At 39.6% G+C, this 25,179-nt stretch overlaps 1 protein-coding gene and 1 non-coding gene across 3 annotated transcripts in view; one reads left to right on the top strand and one right to left on the bottom strand.

Annotated features, from left to right (window-relative positions):
• Positions 1 to 25,179, bottom strand: part of PRCP (prolylcarboxypeptidase) — an 81,700-nt gene that overhangs the window by 39,546 nt on the left and 16,975 nt on the right. For both annotated transcript variants that reach the window (XM_065936994.1, XM_065936993.1), the window contains exon 3: positions 207 to 347. In XM_065936994.1, coding sequence (XP_065793066.1) covers positions 207 to 347 — 141 coding nt within the window. The remainder of the gene's footprint in view (positions 1 to 206; positions 348 to 25,179) is intronic.
• On the top strand, positions 4,514 to 4,585 carry TRNAC-ACA (transfer RNA cysteine (anticodon ACA)). The gene has a single exon. It is a non-coding gene; the product is annotated as a tRNA-Cys (tRNA).

The following is a 25,179-nucleotide window of genomic DNA, read 5'->3' as shown; positions in this document are numbered from 1 at the left end:
GCTTATTGGATGTCTGTATTTATTCTTTTGTAAACTGCCTATTCACATACTTTTGCTGTTTCTCTGTTACTTGTGAGTTTATCTTTTTGGTTTTTTTTTTAAAGAACTTCAGAATTATTTGGTCATATATACTACAAAAGATTTTTTTCTAGTTGATCATAATAAAAAAGAAATTGAGCACAAGAGTTTCACAAATCTGCACATACCGTGTTATTGCAAAACCAGATAATGTCCCCTTCGTTACCAGTGTAGAAAAGTATTGATCCACCATCTTCCTTCCAGTAGTTATCAGCTATTAGGTACCGCTGTTTAAAAGTTCTATCAATATTAAATCCAAAGTGATCAACCTATGACAAAAAAGAAACAGACAAGACATATTTCAAAGTAATTAAAAACTAAAAAGTACATATATTCTTCTTCCATTCAAATCAAGCTATGCTACAAAAATAAAAAAAGTTAAAACTTCATTTGGTTTCATTAGTAGTAGTAATATTGATATTATTTTGAAATCATTTTCTTCATATTTTAAGATAAAGCAATGTTATTGGTTGAGATTTTCAGCATAAAATATACAATTATAAAATCAAGTAGCCACTTAAAAACACAATAATGTTAAAATTGAATTGGAAATAGTAATATGAACTTAGTAATTTTTAAAATACAGACATTCCTTACTACTTGAATTTTCTTTTTCTTTTAATTAATTAATTTATTTATTTTACTTTACAACATTGTATTGGTTTTGCCATACATGGACTTGAATCCACCATGGGTGTACATGTGCTCCCCATCCTGAACCCTCCTCCCCCACGCCTCCCCATCTCACCCCTCTGGGTCATCCCAGTGCACCAGCCCCAAGCACCCTGTATCATGCATCGAACCTGAACTGGTGATTCATTTCACATATGATAATTTACATGTTTCAATGCTATTCTCCCATATCATCCCACTCTTGCGTTAGCAATTTTTAAAATACAGATATTCCTTACTACTTGAATTTTCATTATTGAAACTTTCAATATTGAAATTCAAGGACTAGAAAGACCACTGAAAAGGTCTCTAAACATTGTCATCCCAATAACAATTGACATTCCAAGGGCCAGGATCTATCATTGGCTGACGTTTTAATTAATTGAACATAAAACAAATGGAACATAAAAAGAATGATGATTGTAGCTAATTAAAACATTTGATTCCATGTTTTAATTGATTCATGAAAATCCATTACTCCATAAGGATACCAAAAAAGAGAAAGCAAGAAAAATATTTATTCCTCACCATTTATTTATTAAGCCAACTCCTCACTTAGAAGTTGTAAATAAAAAAGCAAAGAATTCAACATTTAACTTGCCTTTCCAACAGAGTTATATTTCAGGGTACTAAATAGTCCCAACTGATGAAAAACAGCTCTGTTTTATCAAATGTCAGCTAATGCAGAAGCAATGACAGAATTAGGAAAATGGTATTTGACAAACCCTAGTGAAGTTACTGATTCAGGCAAGAATTACTCAAGTGTTAAAGGCATTAGGAGAATGGATGATAAGAAAATGAACATTCATATTACTACCTGTCATAAGATCAGCCTGTTAACCTAGTGATCAAAGTTAGCATCACTGAAAGTGATGTGAACAAGAATTATGTATTTCATCACAATGCACAACACAAAACACATATCATCCATGATAAATTCTTGCCAAAAACACTCAGTTTGTATCTCAGTCCAGTCTTTATATCTAATTTCCAGTTTCTGGGAAATACAAAGGTAGAAAAACAAGCTGAACATACTCTGAAGAAGTGATCAGACAAGTCCAAAGATAAGGTATTTTATAACAAAAAGGCAAGGCAATATCTGATTAAAGGACTGTTTGTTTTAGATTACAATAAATTTTAAGGAACATAATAATCAGATGTAGTGCATGATTCCAGATTGTATCCTAGTTTGAACAAACAAGATATAAATCACAATTTAGGGACAACTGGGTTAATTTAAATATGGACTAGGTATTAGGCATTACTAAGGATTTATTAACATTAATTTTGTTAGGAGTGATCATATTGTTTTGGCTACATAAGAAAAATTTTTCTATTTTACAGCTGTATATAAAGGATTTAGAGAGAAAATATGCTGTTTTTAATTTACTTGAAAATACTTCAACTTAGGACTCCTCTGGTGGCTCAGTGGTGAAGAATCCACCTGCCAATGCAGGGGACACGGGTTTGATCCCTGGTTGAGGAAGATCCCTCATGCCTCAGGACAACTACTGAGCCCACATGCCGCAACTACTGAAACCTATGCTCAGCAATGAGAAGCCCACACACCACAACTAAAGAGTGGCCCCCACTCACCACAACAACAGAAAAGCCCGTGCACCAACGAACACCCAGCACAGCCAAATAAATGAATAAAATTATTTAAGAAAAGAAGAAAAAAATACTTTAGCATAAAAAAGGTAAAAAGGTAAAATGGGAACTTCCTAGACTGATCCAGCAGTTAAGACTCACACTTCCACTGCAGGGAGTACAGGTTCAATCTCTGGTTGGGGAACTAAGATCCTGCATGCTGCACGATGTAGCCAAAAAGTATTAAAAAAAATTTTTTTTTAATTTTTGTTAAAGTAAAATGAATTTAAAGGAAAAAAATTTAATCTGTACTAAAAGAGACAAAAGACACTGGATACTGAGACTTTGCCAGATACAATACAAATCATGTCAAAATGACACAGTTTTGAGCTTAAATCGAACTTCACTAAATGAACTCACCATTTAAAAAATACAGTTGTTAAATGGTATAATATGGTAAAGTTCATATACAACTATCTGAATTTAAAGAGTTACAACAGACAGAGCCTACCAAGGTTTAGGATCACAGGGTCTGAATTCCTCAGTGCTCTGGAGGGAGAGCAGTGAGAATGCAGAGTCTGGTCTGGGGCACACATAGGCTGATCCAGTGTTGCTCCAACCTCCCTGGGGCAGGAGTTGGTTCTGACCTAACCCAGACCTTGCAAGATTTCTCTAGACCATTCCAAAAGAAATGGAACTTCCTGTAACCACTCCATCTACACACACACACATACCACACACACACACACACACACACACACACACACACACGCTTCACATTCATACCACAGGTTCCAAAATGCAAGTTTCTCAAATCTACATCTTATGCACACTTCCCAATGTCCACAATCTTCACCATATATGGTCTTAAAATACAGGCTATTCTAATATAAAGACTATTTACCATTCAGTAAAATAAGCAGTTTGTATGGGGCAGGTATATAATAATGATATCCATGTGCTAAAAAAACAAACAAACAAACAAACAAACCCTCCTATGACATATCTTGAAGAGGGCACAGCAACACACTCCAGTATTCTTGCCTGGAGAATCCCCTGGACAGAGGAGCCTGATAGGGTCCATAGGTTTGCAAAGAGTCAGACATGACTGAAGCGACTTAGCAAGCACACATGACATACATTAACTCACTCAATCACTTATTCAACAAGCATCAATTGAATGGGCCAAGTATTTGTTCCAGGCCAAGGAGTAAACTAAGCAACCGGATAAAGAAGTGACTGAGCCACAGCTCCTTAATTTAACTCAAACTAATTCAACTACACTCACTAAGCCTCAAAGTAAAAAAAGGCAAGAGAAACAGACAAACAGTGAAGGAAAGATAGACAAGTGATTCCACTTGCTTCTGTTCAAATTAATATAGTGTTTCTCCATGTAAGGTCCCTATATACCAGCATCAGCTTCATCAAGGAACTTGTTAAAAATACAAATTCTCTGGCCTACTTGTTAAAAATGCAAATTCCCAGGCCTACTGAATTAGAAACTGTGGGGAGCAGAACCCAGTAACTTGTGTTTTAACAAGGCCTCCGAGTAATTCTGGGGCTTCCCAAGTGGTGCTAGTGGTAAAGAACCCACCTGCCAATGCAGGTAGATAAGAGACACAAGTTCAATCTCTGGGTCAAGAAGATCCCCTGTAGGAGGGCATGGCAACCCATTCTAGCATTCTTGCTTGGAGAATCCCCTGGACAGGAGCCTGGCAGGCTGCAGTCCTTAGGGTCACACAGAGTCGGACATGACTGAAGCAACTTAGCACACATGCACACCAAGTAATTCTGATGTACAGCTAACATTCTGAGAACAAATGAGTTAAGCCCCTAAATAAGACATGAATCTGCTCTTCCTTCTCTTGATCGAAGTTTCACAATACTTCTAATATGTAAGCCTCTCACTATGCTGAGACCTGGGTTCAATCCCTGGGTGGTGAAGATCCCTTGGGAGAAGGGAAGGGCAGCCCACTCCAGCATTCTTGCCTGGAGAATTGCCATGGATAGAGGAGCCTGGCAGGCTACCGTCCATGGGGTTGCAAAAAGCCAGACACGACTGAGTGACTAACACATAAACACACACACACACACACACACACACACACACACACACACACAATGCTGAATGAGACTCTGATGCTCAAAGATGTGAACTACCACCCACCATGGCTCCCTGGTGGCTCAGATGGTAAAGCGTCTGCCTACAATGCAGGCGACCCGGGTTCGATCCCTGGGTGGGGAAGATCCTCTGGAGAAGGAAATGGCAACCCACTCCAGTACCCTTGCCTGGAAAATCGCATGGGAGGAGCCTGGTAGGCTACAGTCCATGGGGTCACAAAGAGTCAGACACGACTGAGCGACTTTACTTCACTACTTCACTTCACGGCCCCTAAATACAAGCCAACTGCATTATTTGAAGCTCAACAGGAAAAACCATGATCTATTTCAACAAAGGAAGAAAGACTAGCTGTGCTGGAGTTAAAGAAAGGAAGTACATGGCTCTCTAACAAGATGACTTCCCCCTGGTATTCTCAAAGATAATTCTGCCATAGTTATTTTCAATTTACCCACTGACTTTAGAGCCGAACTTTGAGAAAAGGCTTATATCTAGAATTACAAGAGCCACAAGAACTTTAGAGAAAGCCAAACTTCCTTATATGGCCACTCTCAGGGCACTCCTGCTCCTAGCAATCCCTAATTGTTTAATTTGGGAGAAAAGGGGTAGAACTCCGGTATGACAGAAAGATAGCAGATTCAGGAGTTAACAGATGTGAACTTGAATGTTACTGTGAGGCCTCAGGCAAGCCACTTAACCTGTATGAGCCCCATTTTCATCCTATATAAAATAAAGATAACACACAACTCAAAGGATTACTGTGAAGATTAAACATACCTCAAGTACCAGGAAGAGTCCCTAATGTACAATGTATGCTCAATGAATGTTAGCTCTCCACTCCATCCCATCTGCATACCAGTCCCAAGAATGGGGTACCAGGATGAGGTAAGTGAGGTGGCGAGTAATGAAGCTCTTCACAGAATTATAGGACATTCCACTAGAATGTCAAAATCTCCTATTTCTTGAGTGCTTCAGCTAAATAGTAAAGAGCTAGAAACAGGTAGAGAAATATCCTTTGCAAAACATTCATTTACAGAATTTTCTTGACTCTTCCTAATCATCAGGGATATAGATATCTGTAGACAGTTCCCAATACCTAATGGCCCAGCACACTAGGTGCAGTGTGCCCTCTGCTGTGGAGAGCTGAGGGCTGCATGCCACTTCCACCCCTGTGGTCCTGAATAGAAATTTTATAAATCACAACAGAAACAGAACAAGAGACTCAGAAGTCTGTATTGGTCTGTGTTGTTCAACTGAAAAAAACCAGGCTCAAAGAGGTCAAGTGGCTTGGCCAAGGTTACAAGTCAGAGGCAGACCTGGAATTTTTAATTATCTTTTCAATTTGGTATATTGAGATAACTGAAGTAATAGCACCATAAAGGCCAAGCAAACATGATCTCAAAAAGGGAAAACACCTCTAGTCACACCCAGCAATTCTCTCTACAATATGGTCCTATTTCAAGAGATATTTCAAGAGATATTTCCCTCCTTCACCTTGTAGAGGATAAAGAGATCCATGAGAATGGGTAGACAGGGAGAAACAAAGGGAACATCCTTTAAATAGTTTCTTGTGGCAACAATAACTACGTGGATTTTAAAACTGCTCAAAAATAAAATTTACATCCAGAAAAGCCTGTAAGAACATCACACCTATTAGAAGAAGTTTTGGTGGCAACTTGGAGAAAGTGGGGGTAGGTTAACACAGAACACCTATTCTGGGTGTGGTACTGTGCTGGTGCTTTACATAGATCACCTTACCATCCTCCCCATCAGCCTCTGGGGGCATGTTCAATACACCAATCCTATAAATAAGGATATGAAAGTTCAGAGAGATCAGATAACTTGCCTAAGGTAATGTAACTAATAAATAAAAGTAAAATACAATTCTTCTTCATGTGTGTTTTTCACTACCCAGTCCGACTTCTCACAAAATCCAGTCTGCTTTTTTCATTGTAACACACTATTGCAGATAGGGCTGGCTACAAACTTCAGCCTTCAGCAGGGGGCACTAGGGTATCTTTCTCCTAGATTTGCAAAATGAAGTACACATTCCCACCCATATACTAACAGTTATACTGAAGAACATGGTCTTTTCACTGACTTAACTCAGTAATTGTTACTATACTGTTTTTTACTCATTTAATTAGGCTACTTATATAAAAAGAAAACAATGTTTACTCTTACTCAGTAGGCTTTAGTTTTAGGAAATTTGGTTTAGAGTTGGTTTCATTTACATATCCAGATATACAATAACAACAGAATTTTACTAAAATACACATGGCAAAAAACAGACTCACACTTCAAATTAAGGTACCTTGAAACAGAGCTCTCTGGTGTCCAGTTCTAGACCAGAGACATTGAAATGAGGAAAGACTTCCTTTCCTCCATTTGATGTGTGTGTCCTGTATTAATTTTGGATTTATGGCATTTCATTCTGTTAGAGTTCCTAAATGGAGACTAACATTGTTTCTGGGCAAGCTGGACCTCCCCTGAATGGCTGGACACCTTCATGGTAGAAGGACACAACTTTCAGAAGGAACCAAAACCTGAAAGGATGGTGGGGTTTTGCCAGGTTCCAGGTCTGTGGGTAGAGAAAAGTGGAGCCCGCCTAAGCTGTCTCTCACCCAGGACGAGCCCCCGAGCTGGGACTAGACGGGAGAGCAAGCTATATCTTACGAATCAGATCATGGGTGACTCTTGGCTTATTTTCACTTGATTATGTCAGAACATTTCAAGAATCCTTTGAATGTTCTACTGTTGCAGCAAAAACAGAAATGAGTGAACAGCCTTTGGTACATACCAGTCAAACAGGCCTGCAAGATTTAAACAATCTTGGTTATTCTTTAACTGTTACTACTAACAAACACTTACAGCTAGACTTGCCCTTTACAAAGCTAAACAAAACTAACCACTCTCTGATTCCATATGTATTGTACTTGGCACCTGACATTCTTCTTCCGCTACACTGTCTTGTAGCATTCTGCATTTTCAAAAAGGCCATGGGCTAGATAACTTCAGTGACACCAATCCTGGTTGCTGAGTTGCCTAAAGCCAGCTGTGGCCATTTTGAAACTTTGCAGAAGGAAAAAAAAAAAATACAAGACCTTCAGAATGATATAAAATTCCCTATTCCTGAGGGAAAAGGGGCACAGTTCTTGAGGTGCTAGCCTGCTATGTATTCTCCTTTGCTGGGCAAAGATAAAGTCATTTTTCTTATCCTTCCAAAACTCTGTCTCTATATTTCTCTTCAGCATTCATGCACAGAGAGTCAAGATTTTGGCAACACTACCTTTATTCATATGTATTCTGAAGATACCAGGAAAGTTCTTGCTGTTCAGTTGCTCAGTTGTGTCTGCCTCTTTGTGACCCCATGGACTGCAGCACGCCAGGCTTCCCTGTCCTTCACTGTCTCCTGGAGCTTACTCAAACTCATGTCCATTGAGTCAGTGATGCCATCCAACCATCTCATTCTCTGTCATACCCTTTTCCTCCTGCCTTCAGTCTTTCCCAGCATCAGGGTCTTTTCTAATGAGTCGGCTCTTTGCATCAGGTGCCCAAAGTATTGGAGCTTCAGCTTCAGCATCAGTCCTTCCAATGAATATTTAGGACTGATTTCCATTAGCATGGACTGGTTTGATCTCCTTGCAGTCCAAGGGACTCTCAAGAGTCTTCTCCAACACCACAGTTCAAAAGCATCAATTCTTTGGTGCTCAGCCTTCTTTATGGTCCAACTCTCATACATGATTACTGGAAAAACCATAGCTTTGACTAGATGAACCTTTGTTAGCAAAGTATTGTTTCTGCTTCTTAACATGCTGTCTAGGTTGGTCATAGCTTTTCTTCCAAGGAGCAAGAATCTTTTAATTTCATGGCTGTAGTCACCAACTGCAGTGATTTTGGAGCCCAAGAAAATAGTCTCTCACTGTTTCCACTGTTTTCCTATCTATTTGCCATGAAGAGATGGGACGGGATATCATGATCTTAGTTTTCTGAATGTTAAGTTTTAAGCCAGCTTTTTCACTCTCCACTTTCACCTTCATCAAGAGGTTGTTTAGTTTCTCTTTGCTTTCTGCTATAAAGGTGGTGTCATCTGCATATCTGAGGTTATCGATATTTCTCCCACCAATTTTGATTCCAGCTTGTGCTTCATTCAGCCTGGCATTTCTCATGATGTACTCTGCACATAAGTTAAATAAGCAAGGTGACAAGATAGCCTTGACATACTCCTTTCCCAATTTGGAACCAGTCTGTTGTTCCATGTCCGGTTCTAACTGTTGCTTATTCTGAAGATACTAGGAAAGACTGGAGGGCAAATTTGACTTAAAAGAATTAAAAAGGAAACAGTGTCTCTTGATGACAGAGTGGAGATGGTGACAAGGAAAAGGATCACAAGTCCCTCCAAGAGGAAGGTGAGTCTAAGAAACAGGAATGTCCTTCCCTCACCACAGGAATGCTCCCTTCATTGCCAATCATAGAAGGTCTAGTTTATTTTAACAAGGAAGGTGGATGTTTGCTCAGAGATACAATTCAAATCAAATCACCCTTCTATGTAACAAGATGTGGCATATTTTCAAACATCTTTCTGTGCATATTAATATATACAAGAGAACTGTATTTTTCCTTTCTACATATTACTTGTAACCTGCTCTTAGTCTCAAAAAAGAAACTCTTAGATATAAATTATTTACTTAAAGGTAAAATAACAAACTGGGAAGGGAATAAAAGGATATAAGAGAGTCCACTGTGGAAAAAAGTTTGTCTGTCCAACTTCCTACACCTACAAACAGATTGTTAGAAAGGCAAGAACACAATAGCTACCATAGTGCCCCTCTACAAGACAGATACTTTATAATTAATAAATGAATGCAGTTCAAATCTTCTAAATGTGGTTTCCCACATTTCTGTGTATAAGGACCTCTTGTTAATATTAAATTCTCATAGATATTTTATATATCAAGCTAGTGCTTGAGAAAATATAAAAGAAGGTATTATATACTCAATAATGGTATAAATAAATATCACAACGGCATCTAATTATATTTTTAACAGTATATACGTCGTCGGAAAATGGGTACAGCAAAATTCTACAGTGCTCAGGAAACCTCCTTTCCCGTAACCAAGGACTTTGGACCCCAAAAGGAAAATCATATTCTAAATTACCAAAATCCTATGACATCATAATATCCTGTACTCTAATATTAAAACAATGGTGAAAAAAAAAAAAAAAAAAAAACAATGGTGAAGATGTCCTGCCCTTAAAAGACCCAAAACATTCCAGTAATCAATACACGTTTTTCAAAGAATAGTCAAGTATTCCAGCAGAGGAAGATTCTGGTATCATCTATTGGCTAAACGACTCTGTGACAGCAGCACACTGTCAGTAACTCACTGTGGCTTCAGGACGCTGTGCACCACCAGAATGACCTGACCACAGCCTATGCCCTCAAGTTTGAAATTATCTATTTAAATTTTAGGAAGTATTACATCGTCAGAGGGCACTATTGTAGAAGCAATAAAGTGGGAGAACTGTTAAGTTTTAAATATTAGAGTCACAAAATTTTAGGACAGGAAGGGAACTTAAATCTCAAGTACTAAGTCTGAAATGAAAAAAACCTGAGTTATAGAGATGTCAGTTATTTTAAATCTTTCTTTTCAAACAAAGATATATTCACATAGCTTAATATCAGGGTTCAAAATGCATGTTGTTAGAAGTCAGAATAGTGATTACTCTTGCAGGGGGAAGGTGACTCTAAAAGAGAATTAGAGGATTCTAGAGTTAAGCTGGTACATTTTTTCTATACTTGTAAGACAATGAGGGCTTCCCTGGTAGCTCAGTGGTATAGAGCCCACCTTACAATGCAGGAGACAAAAGAGACGTGGGTTCGATTCCTGGGTCAGGAAGATGCCCTGAAGGAGGGCATGGCAGCCCACTCCAGTGTTCTTGCCTGGGAGAATCTCATGGACAGAGGAGCCTGGCAGGCTACAGTCCATGGGGTTACAAAGAGTTGGACATGACTGAAGCGACTTAGCAAGATAATTAGCAAATAGATTTGTAAACACGTGAGACTACATTTAAGATACATTTTTTATTTTATAATGTACATGTCTGTATTTCTACCTCATTATGTTGTTCTTTAGTCGCTAAGTCATGTTCCACTCTTTTGCAACCCACATGTACTGTAGCCCGCCAGGCTCCTCTGTCCATGGGATTTCCCTGGCAAGAATGGGTTGCCATTTCCTTTTCCAGGGCATCTTCCCAATCCAGGGGTTAAGCCTGGGTCTCTTGCATTGCAGGCAGATTCTTTACTGTCTGAGCCACCAGGGAAGCTCCTATTTCACTGTAGTCATATGTAAATTATACTAAAGCACATCTATATTTAATTTCTCTTTCACTTAAAAATGTGCATTGAGTACTCATTAAGTAACAGGCATTAGGAAAGAGAACTAAGATACAATTCCATTTCTCAAGTTTTTAATCTAAAAAAGTGATGAGCATAACTAACAGTCACAAGATGGTAAGTTCTACATACAAAGTATTGTGGGAGCTGAGAGGTTACAGTCTGACCCAAGGGAATCATGGAACGCTTCACTGAGAAAGCCATACCTGAGTTGAACTCTGAAGAGTAACAAGTTTTTTTTCAAGTACAGAAAAGCGTGTCAAACAAAGAGCATGATGAACTCTGCAGAACAAGCGTATTCAGGAACTGCTGTTGTTTGTACCAGAAGATACATAATTTAAGAGATGAGATTAGATTCACCAGGCTAACACCTAAAATCTCCCTATAAAGAGAAACCTGAAATCTGAGATTGCCTCTCTAAACCAACAGTAAGTGAAATAGGTGCACGAGCAATAGAGCCTTAATGAGGCAGAGATTTTTGTCTGTTTTGCTCACTGCTAAGTCCCCAGTGAGTAGAATAAGGTCTGGCACATGGTAGATCAATGAATAGGGATTTCCCTGGTGACTCAGGGGTTAAAAATCTGTGCTTCCACTTGCAGGAGTCCTGAGTTCAATCTATTGCCAGGGAATTAAGATCCCACTTGCCATGGGGATTGCCATCCACATCCCACTTGCATCCCACATGATGCCACCAAGGGGGTGGGGGGGAATCAATGAATATACATAGAATGAATGTATACATCCTAACTCTGCAATTGGTATTAAAACAAACCCAATGCAGCTTCAGAGAAAAACATGACTCAAAGCAATGAGAATGGAAATCAAAGTTTCCAGGGTCAAGTCTGTGCAGATTCATTTATGGCAAGAGTCTGTTACTGCCTTTGGAAGAGTTACAGAATGCTGTAGTCAGATGTACCTTTTGCCCAGACAAATCACATGTCTGAGGGAGAACCCAAACATGACATCTAAACCTGACTCATAATAGTTTAGCTTTACCCAGGCAGCTGAGGAACCAGAACTGTATGCCCTCTGCTGGGAGGAGAAAAAGGAAGATAATGAAGTCCAAATTAACGCAGGCAAATCTGATTAGATGGGCAGGGGAAGGACTAATCAGCATTTTGCTGCAGTATATAAGCTAAAAGGTCAGGGATGACTTAGAGACAGGGTTTTTGTTGTTTAGTCACTCATGATGTCTGACTCTTTGTGACCCCATGAACTGCAGCACGCCAGGCTTCCCTGTCCTTCACTGTCTCCTGGAGCTTACTCAAACTCATGTCCATTGAGTCAGTGATGCCATCCAACAATCTCATCCTCTGTTGTCCCCTTCTCTTCCTGCCTTCAATCTTTCCCAGCATCAGGGTCTTTTCCAATAAGTCAGCTCTTCACATCAGGTGGCCAAAGTATTGGAACTTCAGCTTCCAATGAATGTTCAGGGTTGATTTCCTTTAGTATTGACTGGTTTGATCTCCTTGCAGTCCAAGGGACTCTCAAGAGTCTTCTCCAACACCACAGTTCAAAAGCATCAATTCTTCAGCGCTCAGCCTTCTTTATGGTCCAACTCTCACATCCATATGACTACTGGAAAAACCATAGCTTGGACTACATGGACCTTTGTTGGCAAGGTAATGTCTCTGCTTCTTAATGAGCTATCTAGGTTTGTCATGTATTCTTGGGCTTCCCCTGTGGCTCAGCTGGTGAATCCGACTGCAGTGCAGGAGACCTGGGTTTGATCCCTGGGTTGGGAAGATCCCCAAAAGAAGGGAAAGGCTACCCACACTTCAGTATTCTGGTCTGGAGAATTCCATGGACTGCATAGTCCATGGAGTTCCAAAGAGTCAGACATGACTGAGAGACTTTCACTTTCACTTCTTCCAAGGAGAAAGAGTCTTTTAATTTCAGGGCTGCAGTCACCATCTGCAGTGATTTTGGAGGCCGAGAAAATAGTCTCTCACTGTTTCCACTCTTTCCCCATCTATTTGCCATGAAGAGACAGAGATGGAACTGGATGTCATGATCTTCATTTTTTTTAATGTTGAGTTTTAAGCCAACTTTTTCACTCTCCTCTTTCACATTCATCAAGAGGCTCTTTAGTTCCTCTTTTTTTGCCATAAGGGTGGTATCATCTGCACATCTGAGGTTATTGATGTTTTTCCTGGCAACTTGATTCCTGCTTGTACTTCATCCAACCGGGCATTTCACATGAGGTACTCTGCATATAAGTTAAATTAGTAGAGTGACAAGATACAGACTTGACATACTCCTTTCCCAGTTTGGAACCAGCCCATTGTTCCATGTCTGGTTGTAACTGCTGCTTCCTGACCTGCATACAGATTTCTCAGGAGGCAGGTAAGGTGGTCTGGTATTCCCATCTCTTGAAGAGTTTTCTACAATGTGTTGCGATCCACACAGTCAAAGGCTTTAGTATAGTCAATGAAGCAGAAGTAGATGTTTTTCTGGAATTTTCTTGCTTTTACTATGATCCAACAGATAGATGTTGGCAATTTGTTCTCTGGTTCCTCTGCCTTTTCTAAATCCAGCTTGAACATCTGGAAGTTTTCGGTTTGTGTACTGTTGAAGCCTAGCTTGGAAAATTTCGAGCATTACTTCGCCAGCTTGGGAAATGAGTGCAACTGGGCAGTAGGTGTGACAGGGTTACAGTCACATTTTCTAGGGCTGTAAAGCACTTAAGAGATGTGGTTCTTGGCCAGTGCACAGCTATTTAACCTGAATGACAGCTTTCTATAAAATGTCTATCATACCAGCTCACTTAGCAGCATACTAGTGTTCAGTAAATCAAATGTGCTGCCAAATGTAGATTTGATCAATGTGTAAGATACGTTTTTTCAGCAAAGGGTTTACAAAGAAGAAGAAACATGGGAGAGGTATAAGATCCAAAGGCAAAAAGTAATTAGAGGGAATAGTTGAGACTCTACATGGGAGGGGGATTAGTAACACCTGGAGATTCTGAGGAGACACAAGGAAATGGTGCCACAGACACAGACGGAGGGATTTGATTTGGATAGGAGGAACCCCTCCTCTGTTGGGAAACAGATGGGTGCAGAAGGAATTATATCTCTAGGTGGAGAAGGAAGTAACTGAAGGGGTTATAGCTAAAACACCTCTCACACAACAACAAAGCTGTTTAATCAGTGAAGTAGGGAGCAAGGCTATCCATTAAAGGAGAATAGACGGGCATAGTATAGCAATGATTTGAAGATAAAAGTAAAAGTACAGCATGGAAGAAGGAACTGATGCTCAGGCCTCCATTGGATCCCTGAGTTTAGAGGCTAAATTTGCAGGCAAAACTTCTTAGTTGTGGGATTGCTTCAGCAAACATCCATCACCCAGGATAGTAAAGAAGATTAGTGGCTGGATAAACCCAGGATGGGAACTTCCTAAAGCGGCTGTGACATAGTACACAAGAGGAAAGAGAGTTTAGGTCATCCCTGATGTCCATTCAACCATGAATACCCAAAGCCATGTGGTCCTCTCCTTCACAGGCAAACGCCGCCAAAATGTCCTTGTTGAATTGCAAGGGAATCTAAATTATGTTATATTTATTCCATTTTAAAAAGTGAAAATTCTTGCTGAAACTCAATACAGTAATACCCCATCACTCATGGTGGGTATGTTCTAAGATCCCCAATGGATGTGAGAAACTGAAAATAAACCTGAACCTTATAGAGTCAGCAAACCCTATACAGTCAGCCCTTCATATCCATGGATGCAGAATCTACAGATACACAGAGCCAGTTGTACTATGCCACTGTACAGTATGATATATAAGGGCCCTAAGCATCCATGAATTTTGGTATCCTTAGAGGGGTCCTGGAACCAATCTTCTGTGGATCCCAAGGGAACATATTCTATGTTTTTTTCTATGCTAACAAATGGACAGCATATACAGCATGAATATGCTGGACATAAGGATGATTCAGGTCCTGGCAGGACAGAGCAGAAGGTGTGAGATTTCATCAGATTACTCACTCAGAACAGCATACAATTTAAAATTTATTGCTTATTTATGGAATTTTCCATTTAATATTCTTGGACCAAGGTTGACTGCAAGTAACAAACTGTGGAAAGAAAAACTGCAGATAAGGGGGACAATATGTAAGCATTTCATTAATAATCTTAAAAATGATATATTATCAAACAAAACTTCACAGGTTTATATTCTCTTACTTTGTCAAATATGGTAATGGTGTATTACTAATATTTTTCTTCCTTCATGATGGAAGAGATGAGGCTGGTATCTAGTCAAATGTAACGGATAAAGACTCCCACCCCTAAAAAGGCAAAACCATGCTTCTAAAGTTCAGGATACATACCTGTGATACAAGTAATCTATAATCCAGTCTTCTGTATCCCCTCCTCTGAAGGAAGGTCCTCCTACAGAGGACCATGAGAACTTGCCAGATCTACACCTCTCCAACTGAGCAAAACCCCAGTTCTTATCCCTATAGCATTATTTCAAAATTCCTCACAACTCCATTCACATCCTAGTACACTTATCTTCCCTCTCACGGATGACGTGCCCAGAACTGAATGTTATGCATGAAATGTGGTCTAATGAAGTGCCATGCTAATCCATAACTTTGTGATCAATAACTTTGTGAGTATGTTTATAGATATAGCTCCACCAACACAGCCTACTTTAAATTGAGTCAGGGAAGCTGGTTTGGGTTGAACAGTCTCCCTCAAAATTCATGGTCTTCCTAGAACCTCAGTCTGTGCCTTAACTTGGAAATTGGGTCATTACAAATATAATTAACTAAGATGAGGTCACACTGGAGTAGGGTTGGCCCTTAATTGAATATAATTGATATCTTTATAAGAAGAGAAGAAACAGACACAGAGAGAAGGCTATGTGAAGACAGAGAAGGACTACAAAAGAAAAACAACAAGGAGATGACAGAATACACTGGAGTCATGCAGCTGCAGACCACTCAGGACTGCCAGCAACCACTAGAAGCTAGCAGAGAGGTGGAACAGATTCTCCCTAGGAGGAACCAATCCCACCAACAGCCTGATTTTGAACTTCTGGCCTCCAAAACTGTTAGAAAATAACTGTGTGCTATTTCAAACCTCCCAGTTTGTTGTACTTTGTAACAACAGTCCTAAAAACTAACAGAGATGGTCCTCCATGGAGGTGGCATTGAGAGTAAAGCCTCAAGGAGCCAGCCAGTGGAAGAACTCTGGAAAGAAGTAACAGAAAATACAAAGGCTCAGAGACTTGGCATGTTGTAAAAACAGAAAGGAGACCAGAGTCTCTCTAACATGGTAAACAAGGGGAAGCACTGTGGAGTGGGATGAGGTTCAGGGCCGGGTAGGCCACAGAAGGGAGTTTAAATTTAACATGAAGAGCGATGAGAAAGTCTTAAAGAGTTATAAGACTTATTCTCATTTGTATTTTAAAGAGATTGCTCTGGCTATACTGCAGAGACTGGCCTGCAGAATGAGATGACCAAAAAAAGGGGGAGAAGAGTAAACAGAAGGCTACTGAAGTTCCAGGTGGGAGATCATGGCAAAGCTAATAAGCCAGGTTTCTTTAGTCATTACATATATAACACATGGAACATAATACACCACTTTCTAAAATCATAAAACACCCAGGCAAGATCACAGTTTAGAAAAGGACCCAGTGTATGACATCAGCAGTATTTGCAAAACAGCAACAAACAATAGGAAGTCTTCTGAACAGCTGTAACCACCACTATCATCCTTTAATAACTGATTCTGCACTGACTCTGTCCATTATAAATATAAGAACTCCAGTAAATGGTGAAAGAGTTCCAAGGCCATCAGGCTCCCAGTAGCACTTAACGGAAATTAACAAGGCAGATTTTACTTCTACCCTTTTTATTCAAAACCTATTTCAAGAAATTATACAAAGTGAGAATGTAATTGTTCTCAAACTTGACAGTCTGTTTCTCTCTGGTGAGACAAAAGACATCAGGGACCACAATCTCTACCTAGTTACCTGTGTCAAAACAATCAACTACTGTTTTTTAAGTAATACATACAAAGGAGATACTACTACACAATGCTAAAATACAACTCCTCCTGCCCCACAAAGGATCTTCTGTGAATAACACTGTGAGAACTGCGGAAACAGACAACTTACAGCATTCTCTCTTTAGAGATTGCTTAAAATAAGTTTTTCTTACATTGACTAATACATGACTTTAAAGGTTTTCAGCATTCCAAATTAAACTTTACAATATATCCACATGAAGATCCTCCACAAAAGAAAGCAACTGAAGAAAGTAGCAGCAGTTTTCCTCCGGGGAACTCCAACACCCAATTTTCAGTCCCGGTGTCACTATAAAATGGGCTCTAGAGACTCTTAATCATCACCTTAAAAATATACTCTATAGACTACTCATTGTTTTCAGCATTCATCCGGTCTGAATGATAAGGGCACTGTAAGAAAGATAAAGGAAAGGAAAAGGATATCCTCAGCTGAAACCAAAAAGCTCAGAACAATGACAGCAAGTTCAAACACGACCAGGCTGCTCCTTTGATTACTTTCAGGTGCTTTTGTCACTGCACCACCATCCTGTATAGCAACTGCCCTGGAGCTAATCGGATATATAGATAAATGACAGTCAGTGGTTAAAGACATCAATTCATTTAATAAGTATTTCTCTAGTGCCTACCAGTGGTTAGTGCTAGAGATAAAACAGTGAACAAGCTAGATATGATTACTGCCATCACACGGCTTATAATCTAATGAAAGAGGCAAATAATAAAGAAGCAAATATACAAATAAAAAAATACTTAGATACTGTAGCCTTGCACTTTTGACTGACAGAGAATATAACAGAGAGCTTAATTTTAATAGGGTGGTCAGAAAAGAGGTCTCAGACCAGGCAATAGTTAATGAAGCCTTTACCCTCCACAGCCTTTCAGTCAGGTATGTCAACTGTATAAAAAGGGGGTTCTATTCAATGCCACTTCCTACACGAAGCATTCCTTTGCCTTCCTGCTTTGTGCGTCCACGGTACTTTTAGCTCTATTATAGTGCTTTTCAAGTGTAGTTTTTGCTCTGTAGTTACTTATTTACACATGTTGTATACCTGCTATACTATTAAAAACTCTAAAGTAATCCGATAAGATGCTAGAATCTATTGATTAAAACCATGTGTGTTATTCCCACCTGCCCTATGAATAGGGTAAGGACTGCACTAAGGGCTAAATGTACATTCTTTCATTTGCTCCTCACAGGAAGTGAAGAGGCTGCATTTTTCCCACTATGTCATACTGCCTCCCCTTCCGTGTTCATGCCTGAACCCCACAGCAAAAAGTACAGTGGGCACAGGACTTGCTTCATTAATGACTGTTGAGTTGAATTGAGGAGAAAAAGGGAGCATGTGATGCGACATCAGAAGACCAAGTAACCCAGGCTGGGTGTGGGTGACACGAGTTAACACTGCTCAGGGCCTCTGGGGCCACCAGTGAGGCTCTCTTAGCTTTCTACCAGGTGTGTTAGCGTCAGGAGGATCTACCCTGATGGCTCAGATGGTAAAAGAATCTGCCTGCAATGCGGGAGACCCAGGTTCAATCCCTGGGTCGGGAAAATCCCCTGGAGTGGGAAATGGCAACCCACTCCAGTATGCATGCCTGGAGAATTCCATGGACAGAAGAGTCTGGCAGGCTATAGTCCATGGGGTCAAAGAGTTGGACACAACTGAGCAACCAACACACATAACACATAACCTCAGGAACTGTGAACAGATCCTAAAATTATCAAGTTAAAATCCTGCTCAACCTTGAAAGGGTAGAAGAGCAGGAAGTACATGGCTACACTGGATAGAGAATAAAAGGTACAATCTTTGCTCTCAAAGAGGCCACCCGTCTAGTCTGCCACAAAGTATATAACCAAGAAAAGCTTCACTTCAAAGTCTCATTACATTTAAAAAAGGAAGAAAGAAAAAACTAAAAGGGAGGGTTTCCGTAGTGGTTCAGTGGTAAAGAATACACCTGCCAATATAGGAGACAGGGGTTCGATCCCCGACTCTGGAATATCCCACATGCCAAGGAGTAACTATGACCGTGTGTCCCAGCTACTGAGCCTGTGCTCTAGAGCATGGGAGCCACCACTACTGAGCCTGAGTTGCAACTACTAAAGCTGGCAGCAATGAACACCTAGCAAAGCCAAAAATAAATTAATTAATTTTAAAAAAAAAGAAAAGGAAAAAAATCAATGGAAAATAAACAACATCTTCTGAGGGAAATTACTCAGGAGTAGGAATTCAAGTGTGTCAGTATTACTTACTATACAACATTCCCTCCCTTTAAAACTATAGTTCAAGAAGTTTACAGTGAAAAGGTAATTAACACTCTTTGCAAGTGATGGTGTTTTCATCTCAGAGCCTAGTATCTCTTAAGAGTTTCCCATTTTAAAAGGTTTTTTTTTTTTTTTTTTGGTTCATCCACAAAATTGATGAGTATAAAACAAGAAATAAATCTTCTCCCTTATGGTATTCTGCTTTTACTTGTTAGTATTTAGAAATACAATTCATATCAGGAAACTTAAATTACAAGCCCTGTTATTACACAAGCACATAAATGCTGAGGAGGAAAATAAGACAATGAGTAAGTAAAGAGTAAATGAATATGTATTATTCTCGCATGACCTTGTGAGAAGAAAAAAAAAAAAAAAAACCCTGAAAGGGGCTATTTAACTACCAAAAGAAAAATCTATAAGGGATACCAAAGTCCCTTCTTCCCCAAAGAGACTCATCCTCCTACAGTAGGAAGCAGCTTTTACCCTGAAGTTCTCTCTCCTCTGAACTCCCCTGCTACCTACCATTCCTGCAATACTTTACACTCACCCTATAGTAAAGATTTTTGCTTCCAGGACTTAACCTCTCCATTACAGGAGAAAGATTCATCTTTGTAAGGCCCATATAGTTTAATATTTTATAAAATGGGGGTTGTGATCCAATAGTGGATTATAAATTCAATTTAGTGAGTCACAGTCAGCATTTCTCCTTAACAAAATTGCACATTATTCAGAAAGCCAGCTACAGAATTTATGTCTATTAAGAAATCTTTAAAAATCTATAGCCTGAATCATTATTCTCCTGTGGGTGTATTAAGTCTTGGACTTTCTACTTGACGGAGAATTACCTATTAAATCATATTCCAAGATGTAATTGTAATTCAGGCAACAAGAGCCATTTCACAACATAGAGCATAGCTAACAGCCAAATGAATGCTACAGACATTAAGTACCAGGGAAGCCCAGAGAAGGATAGCTCATGCTAAGCTGAGTCAATTAGGGAAGGTTTTCCTGAGGAAGTGAGGCTTATAGAGCTCCCAGTAAGACCTGGATTAGAAAAGAGGAGAAGAGGAGAAAAAAAAAAAAGCCAGCTAGCCTGGATTGAAGCAGAAAGAACAGAAAAACTCAAGAGGCTAATACAGTAGTTTACTTTGGGCCCATACAAAGTAAGAACCCTGGGGGTGTAAAGACAGGGGCAAAAACTAGAAAGGAACTGTGGACAGTCTTGGCGATTGACTGGATTTGGAACAGAAAAACTCAAGAGGCTAACACAGTAGTTTACTTTGGGCCCATACAAAGTAAGAACCCTGGGGGTGTAAAGACAGGGGCAAAAACTAGAAAGGAACTGTGGACAGTCTTGGCGATTGACTGGATTTGGGGCATGAAGGCAAAAGTGAGGCAATCAAATAACTCAGAAGTTTTCTATCCTGTGTGACCAGGAAGAAAGTAGTGCTATTAACAGTAAAGTGAAAAAAAAAAAAAGTCAAAGGAATTTTAGAAGGGAGTCTTATGCAATCTGTAATAAAACATTAGTTATAAAAGTTTATCTTGTTCTGAATGCTTATACCCAAGTTGTACCTCTGTAGCCATGAGGGATACTAAGCAATATAAGCAGCATCCTATTCTTAGGCACTCACTATCTGGAAGAACCAAGGCTTGACACTCAGCCAGTTCTTAAGATACTGAAACACCATACCTGTTGGCAAAATAATTACCTTAGCACCTCGAGAGATGCCGTCCCCCTCTCTATGCCTACCGTCCCAGCTGCCCCAGTTTCTTCTTCACATCTGCAGACCTAAAGAATTAAGCTTCAGCACAGCAAGAGGCCCCAGCTCTATGAATCATTTCTGCTTTGACTGGGAAGTATCTATGCCATGTTGGAAGCACTAGGAAAAATACAATAAGACAAATACCAGTCCTGAATATTCATTGGAAGGACTGATGCTGAAGCTGAAATTCCAATACTTTGGCCACTTGACACAAAGAATTGACTCATTGGAAAAGACCCTGATGCTGGGAAAGATAGAAAGCAGGAGGAGAAAGGGACGACAGAGGATGAGATGATTGGATGGCATTACTGACTCAATGGACATGAGTTGGAACAAGCTCCAGGATTTGGTGATGGACAGGGAAGCCTGGCATGCTGCAGTCAATGGGGTCACAAAGAGTTGGACATGACTGAGTGACTGAACTGAACTGATAATGTTTTTAAAGGTTGATCCTAAAATTCATTTCCATTTTCTAAGCCTACACTAGCTAAGCAAGGGATGAGGCAGTCAAGATATCCTGAGAGGCATAGGGTCAGTCAGTTTATTATTTTAAAATGAAGTAACATGGAATCCACACATCAACTAGAGTTGCCTGCACTTATTAGATATGTGTAATCAAAGATAAGAGTAGGACAGTAAATGAACTGGAGTATGCATTAGGAGCAAAATAACAACAGAAAACATCACGACTTTTCCATTAGTTTCCTGAAAGGGGAATATTTTTTTAACAGAAGGGAACAAGTGAGTGTTAAACAGACCAGATACATTCAAAATTGAAGAAATATTTCATGAATAAAGCTTTGCAAGAAGACCAAGAGGAAGGAGTAAGTATGTCTGGGATGTGCAGTGGAGAAAGGTCACATGAACAACAGAGACTACAGATAAATGACTAACAATGCAAATTACTAAAAGAGTTTGGCAATGTTACAGAATTTGACTGCAAAAAGCCTTTCTGGAAATCTTCAAAGAGCATGATCCATATTTTTTGGAAAGTAATTCCCCTGAAATCTCAGCCAATATCTATTTCACCACAGTAAGACTCACATTCTTCAGAGATAGATCAAAGCACTGGGGGTATATAAGTAACAGCATTAGACCATTCCACACCTTGCCTAAGGTCAGATATTTGCATTTAATGTTTGCAATAAAACAGGACATAACATGCAATTCATTCCATCAGCTCAGTCCCACATGAACAGAGCTTGGTGCTGTAGCCTCCCAGATCCACAGATTAGCGAAATTCAAGGCTGTTGCCTTTGAGGAGATCAGAGTGAGATGCTCAGTAAACATGAATTCCCTTCTCTTTTAAAATGTGCTCATTTTCTGGATATTTATATAGTCTAGACTATTATATAGAAGGGGGAAAAAAGCCTGCTTTGGTCTTCACTGGCTGTGCCAGTCATTGTCGAGAGAAAGGAAGCATCCGGAGCCAAGCAGAAGGGAGTCATCACCACTGCTTCCCAAAGTTGTTGCATGAGCGGCGCCCTCAAAGGAAGAGGCCATCAGTGTTCAGGAAGTGACAGAGGTTTCCGACAGTTTTAAAGCCCGGTGTCTGCAGCATGACCCTTGGTTCAAACTGCATAAAAATTAAAATTAACTGACAAATGATAACAAGTACTTCCTCACTTTCCTATCTGCTGAGTCACAGCCATTGTTTGGGTTGCAGCTCCTTGTTTAAATTAGGTTATTATATCACAATGATGCTGACCAAACATGCTAGTCATATAATAACAGGAAAACTTATCAAAAATGCCAAAGTGTGTCAAGGCCTAAACACGCACACACAAGTGCTTTTGCACTAATAAAATCTAGCCAGTACCAAGGACATCTTTCAAAAATCTGGGTGTTTTTTTTTTTCCCTCCTAAAAACCACAAATGTTCTGTGATGAAGTGGAAAGGGAAGGGAATCTGAAGACAGATTTGAGTTGAGTGCCAATTCTGCCATCTATTAGAGCTATCTGAACTTCAACAAGGTACTTCGCATGTTTGGGCTTGTTTTCTTACATGTAAAATTAAAAATAATAATGACTATCATGGACTTTCTTTTTTCTAATTTTTAAATTAGAGCATAATTGCTTTATAATATTGTGTTAGTTCCTGCTGTACAACAACATGAATTAGCTATAAGTATACATATATCCCCTCCCTCTCAATCCTTTTTTAAAAATTATTTTAATTGGAGGCTAATTACTTTACATTACTGTGGTGGTTTTTGCCATACATTGACCTGAATCAGCCATGGGTGTACGAGTCCCCCATCCTGAATCCCCCTCCCACTTCCTCCCCATGTCATCCCTCTGGGTTGTCCCAGTGCACCATCTTTGTGTGTCCTGTTTTTTGCATCAAACCCAGATTGGTCATCTATTTCACATATGGTAATATATATGTTTCAAGGCTATTCTCTCAAATCATCCCACCCTTGCCTTATCCCACAGAGTCCAAACTCTGTTCTCTATATGTCTCTTTTGCTGGCTCACATATAGGGTCATTGTTACCATCTTCCTAAATTCCATATATACGCATTAATATACTGAAGTGGTGTTTTTCTTTCTGACTTATTTTACTCTGTATGATAGGCTCCAGTTTCATCCACCTCATTAGAGCTGATTCAAATGCATTCTTTTTAATAGCTGAGTAATATTCCTTTGTGTATATGTACCACAGCTTTCTTTTTTTTTTTTTAATTTATTTTTATTTATTTTTTTTATTAGTTGGAGGCTAATTACTTCACAACATTTCAGTGGGTTTTGTCATACATTGATATGAATCAGCCATAGAATTACATGTATTCCCCATCCCGATCCCCCCTCCCACCTCCCTCTCCACCCGATTCCTCTGGGTCTTCCCAGTGCACCAGGCCCGAGCACTTGTCTCATGCATCCCACCTGGGCTGGTGATCTGTTTCACCATAGATAATATATATGCTGTTCTTTCGAAACATCCCACCCTCACCTTCTCCCACAGAGTTCAAAAGTCTGTTCTGTACTTCTGTGTCTCTTTTTCTGTTTTGCATATAGGGTTATCGTTACCATCTTTCTAAATTCCATATATATGTGTTAGTATGCTGTAATGTTCTTTATCTTTCTGGCTTACTTCACTCTGTATAATGGGCTCCAGTTTCATCCATCTCATTAGAACTGATTCAAATGAGTTCTTTTTACTGGCTGAGTAATATTCCATGGTGTATATGTACCACAGCTTCCTTATCCATTTGTCTGCTGATGGGCATCTAGGTTGCTTCCATGTCCTGGCTATTATAAACAGTGCTGCGATGAACATTGGGGTGCATGTGTCTCTTTCAGATCTGGTTTCCTCGGTGTGTATGCCCAGTGGTGGTATTGCTGGGTCATATGGCAGTTCTATTTCCAGTTTTTTAAGAAATCTCCACACTGTTTTCCATAGTGGCTGTACTAGTTTGCATTCCCACCAGCAGTGTAAGAGGGTTCCCTTTTCTCCATACCCTCTCCAGCATTTATTGCTTGTAGACTTTTGGATAGCAGCCATCCTGACTGGTGTACCACAGCTTTCTTATCCACCTGTCTACCAATGGACATCTAGGTTGCTTCCATGTCCTAGCTATTGTAAACAGTGCTGAGATGGACATTGGGGTGCACATGTCTCTTTCAATTCTGGTTTCCTCAGTGTGTATGTCCAGCAGAGGAATTGCTGGGTTGTATGGCAGTTTATTTCCAGTTTTCTAAGGAATCTCCACACTGTTCTCCATAGTAGCTATACTAGTTTGCATTCCCACCAACAGTGTAACAGGGTTCCCTTTTCTCCACACCGTCTCCAACATTTATTGTTTGTAGACTTTTTGATGGCAGCCATTCTGACGTGCGTGAGATAGTACCTCATTGTGGTTTTGATTTGCATTTCTCTGATAATGAGTGATGTTGAGCATCTTTTCATGTGTTTGTTAGCCATCTGTACGTCTTCTTTGGAGAAATGGCTGTTTAGTTCTTTGGCCCATTTTTTGACTGGGTCATTTATTTTTCTGGAATTGAACTGCAGGAGTTGCTTGTATATTTTTGAGATTAATCCTTTGTCTGTTGCTTCGTTTGCTATTATTTTCTCCCATTCCAAAGGTTGTCTTTTCACCTTGCTTATAGTTTCCTTTGTTGTGCAAAAGCTTTTAAGTTTAATTAGGCCCCATGTGTTTATTTTTGCTTTTATTTCCATTACTCTGTGAGGTGGGTCATAGAGGATCTTGCTGTGATTTATGTCAGAGAGTGTTTTGCCTATGTTTTCCTCTAGGAATTTTAT

The sequence above is a fragment of the Muntiacus reevesi genome, chromosome 5 (assembly GCF_963930625.1).
Source record: "Muntiacus reevesi chromosome 5, mMunRee1.1, whole genome shotgun sequence".
Taxonomy (NCBI): Eukaryota; Metazoa; Chordata; class Mammalia; order Artiodactyla; family Cervidae; genus Muntiacus; species Muntiacus reevesi.
Note: the sequence above shows the minus strand (reverse complement) of the source record. Positions and strands in the feature narration are given on the sequence as shown.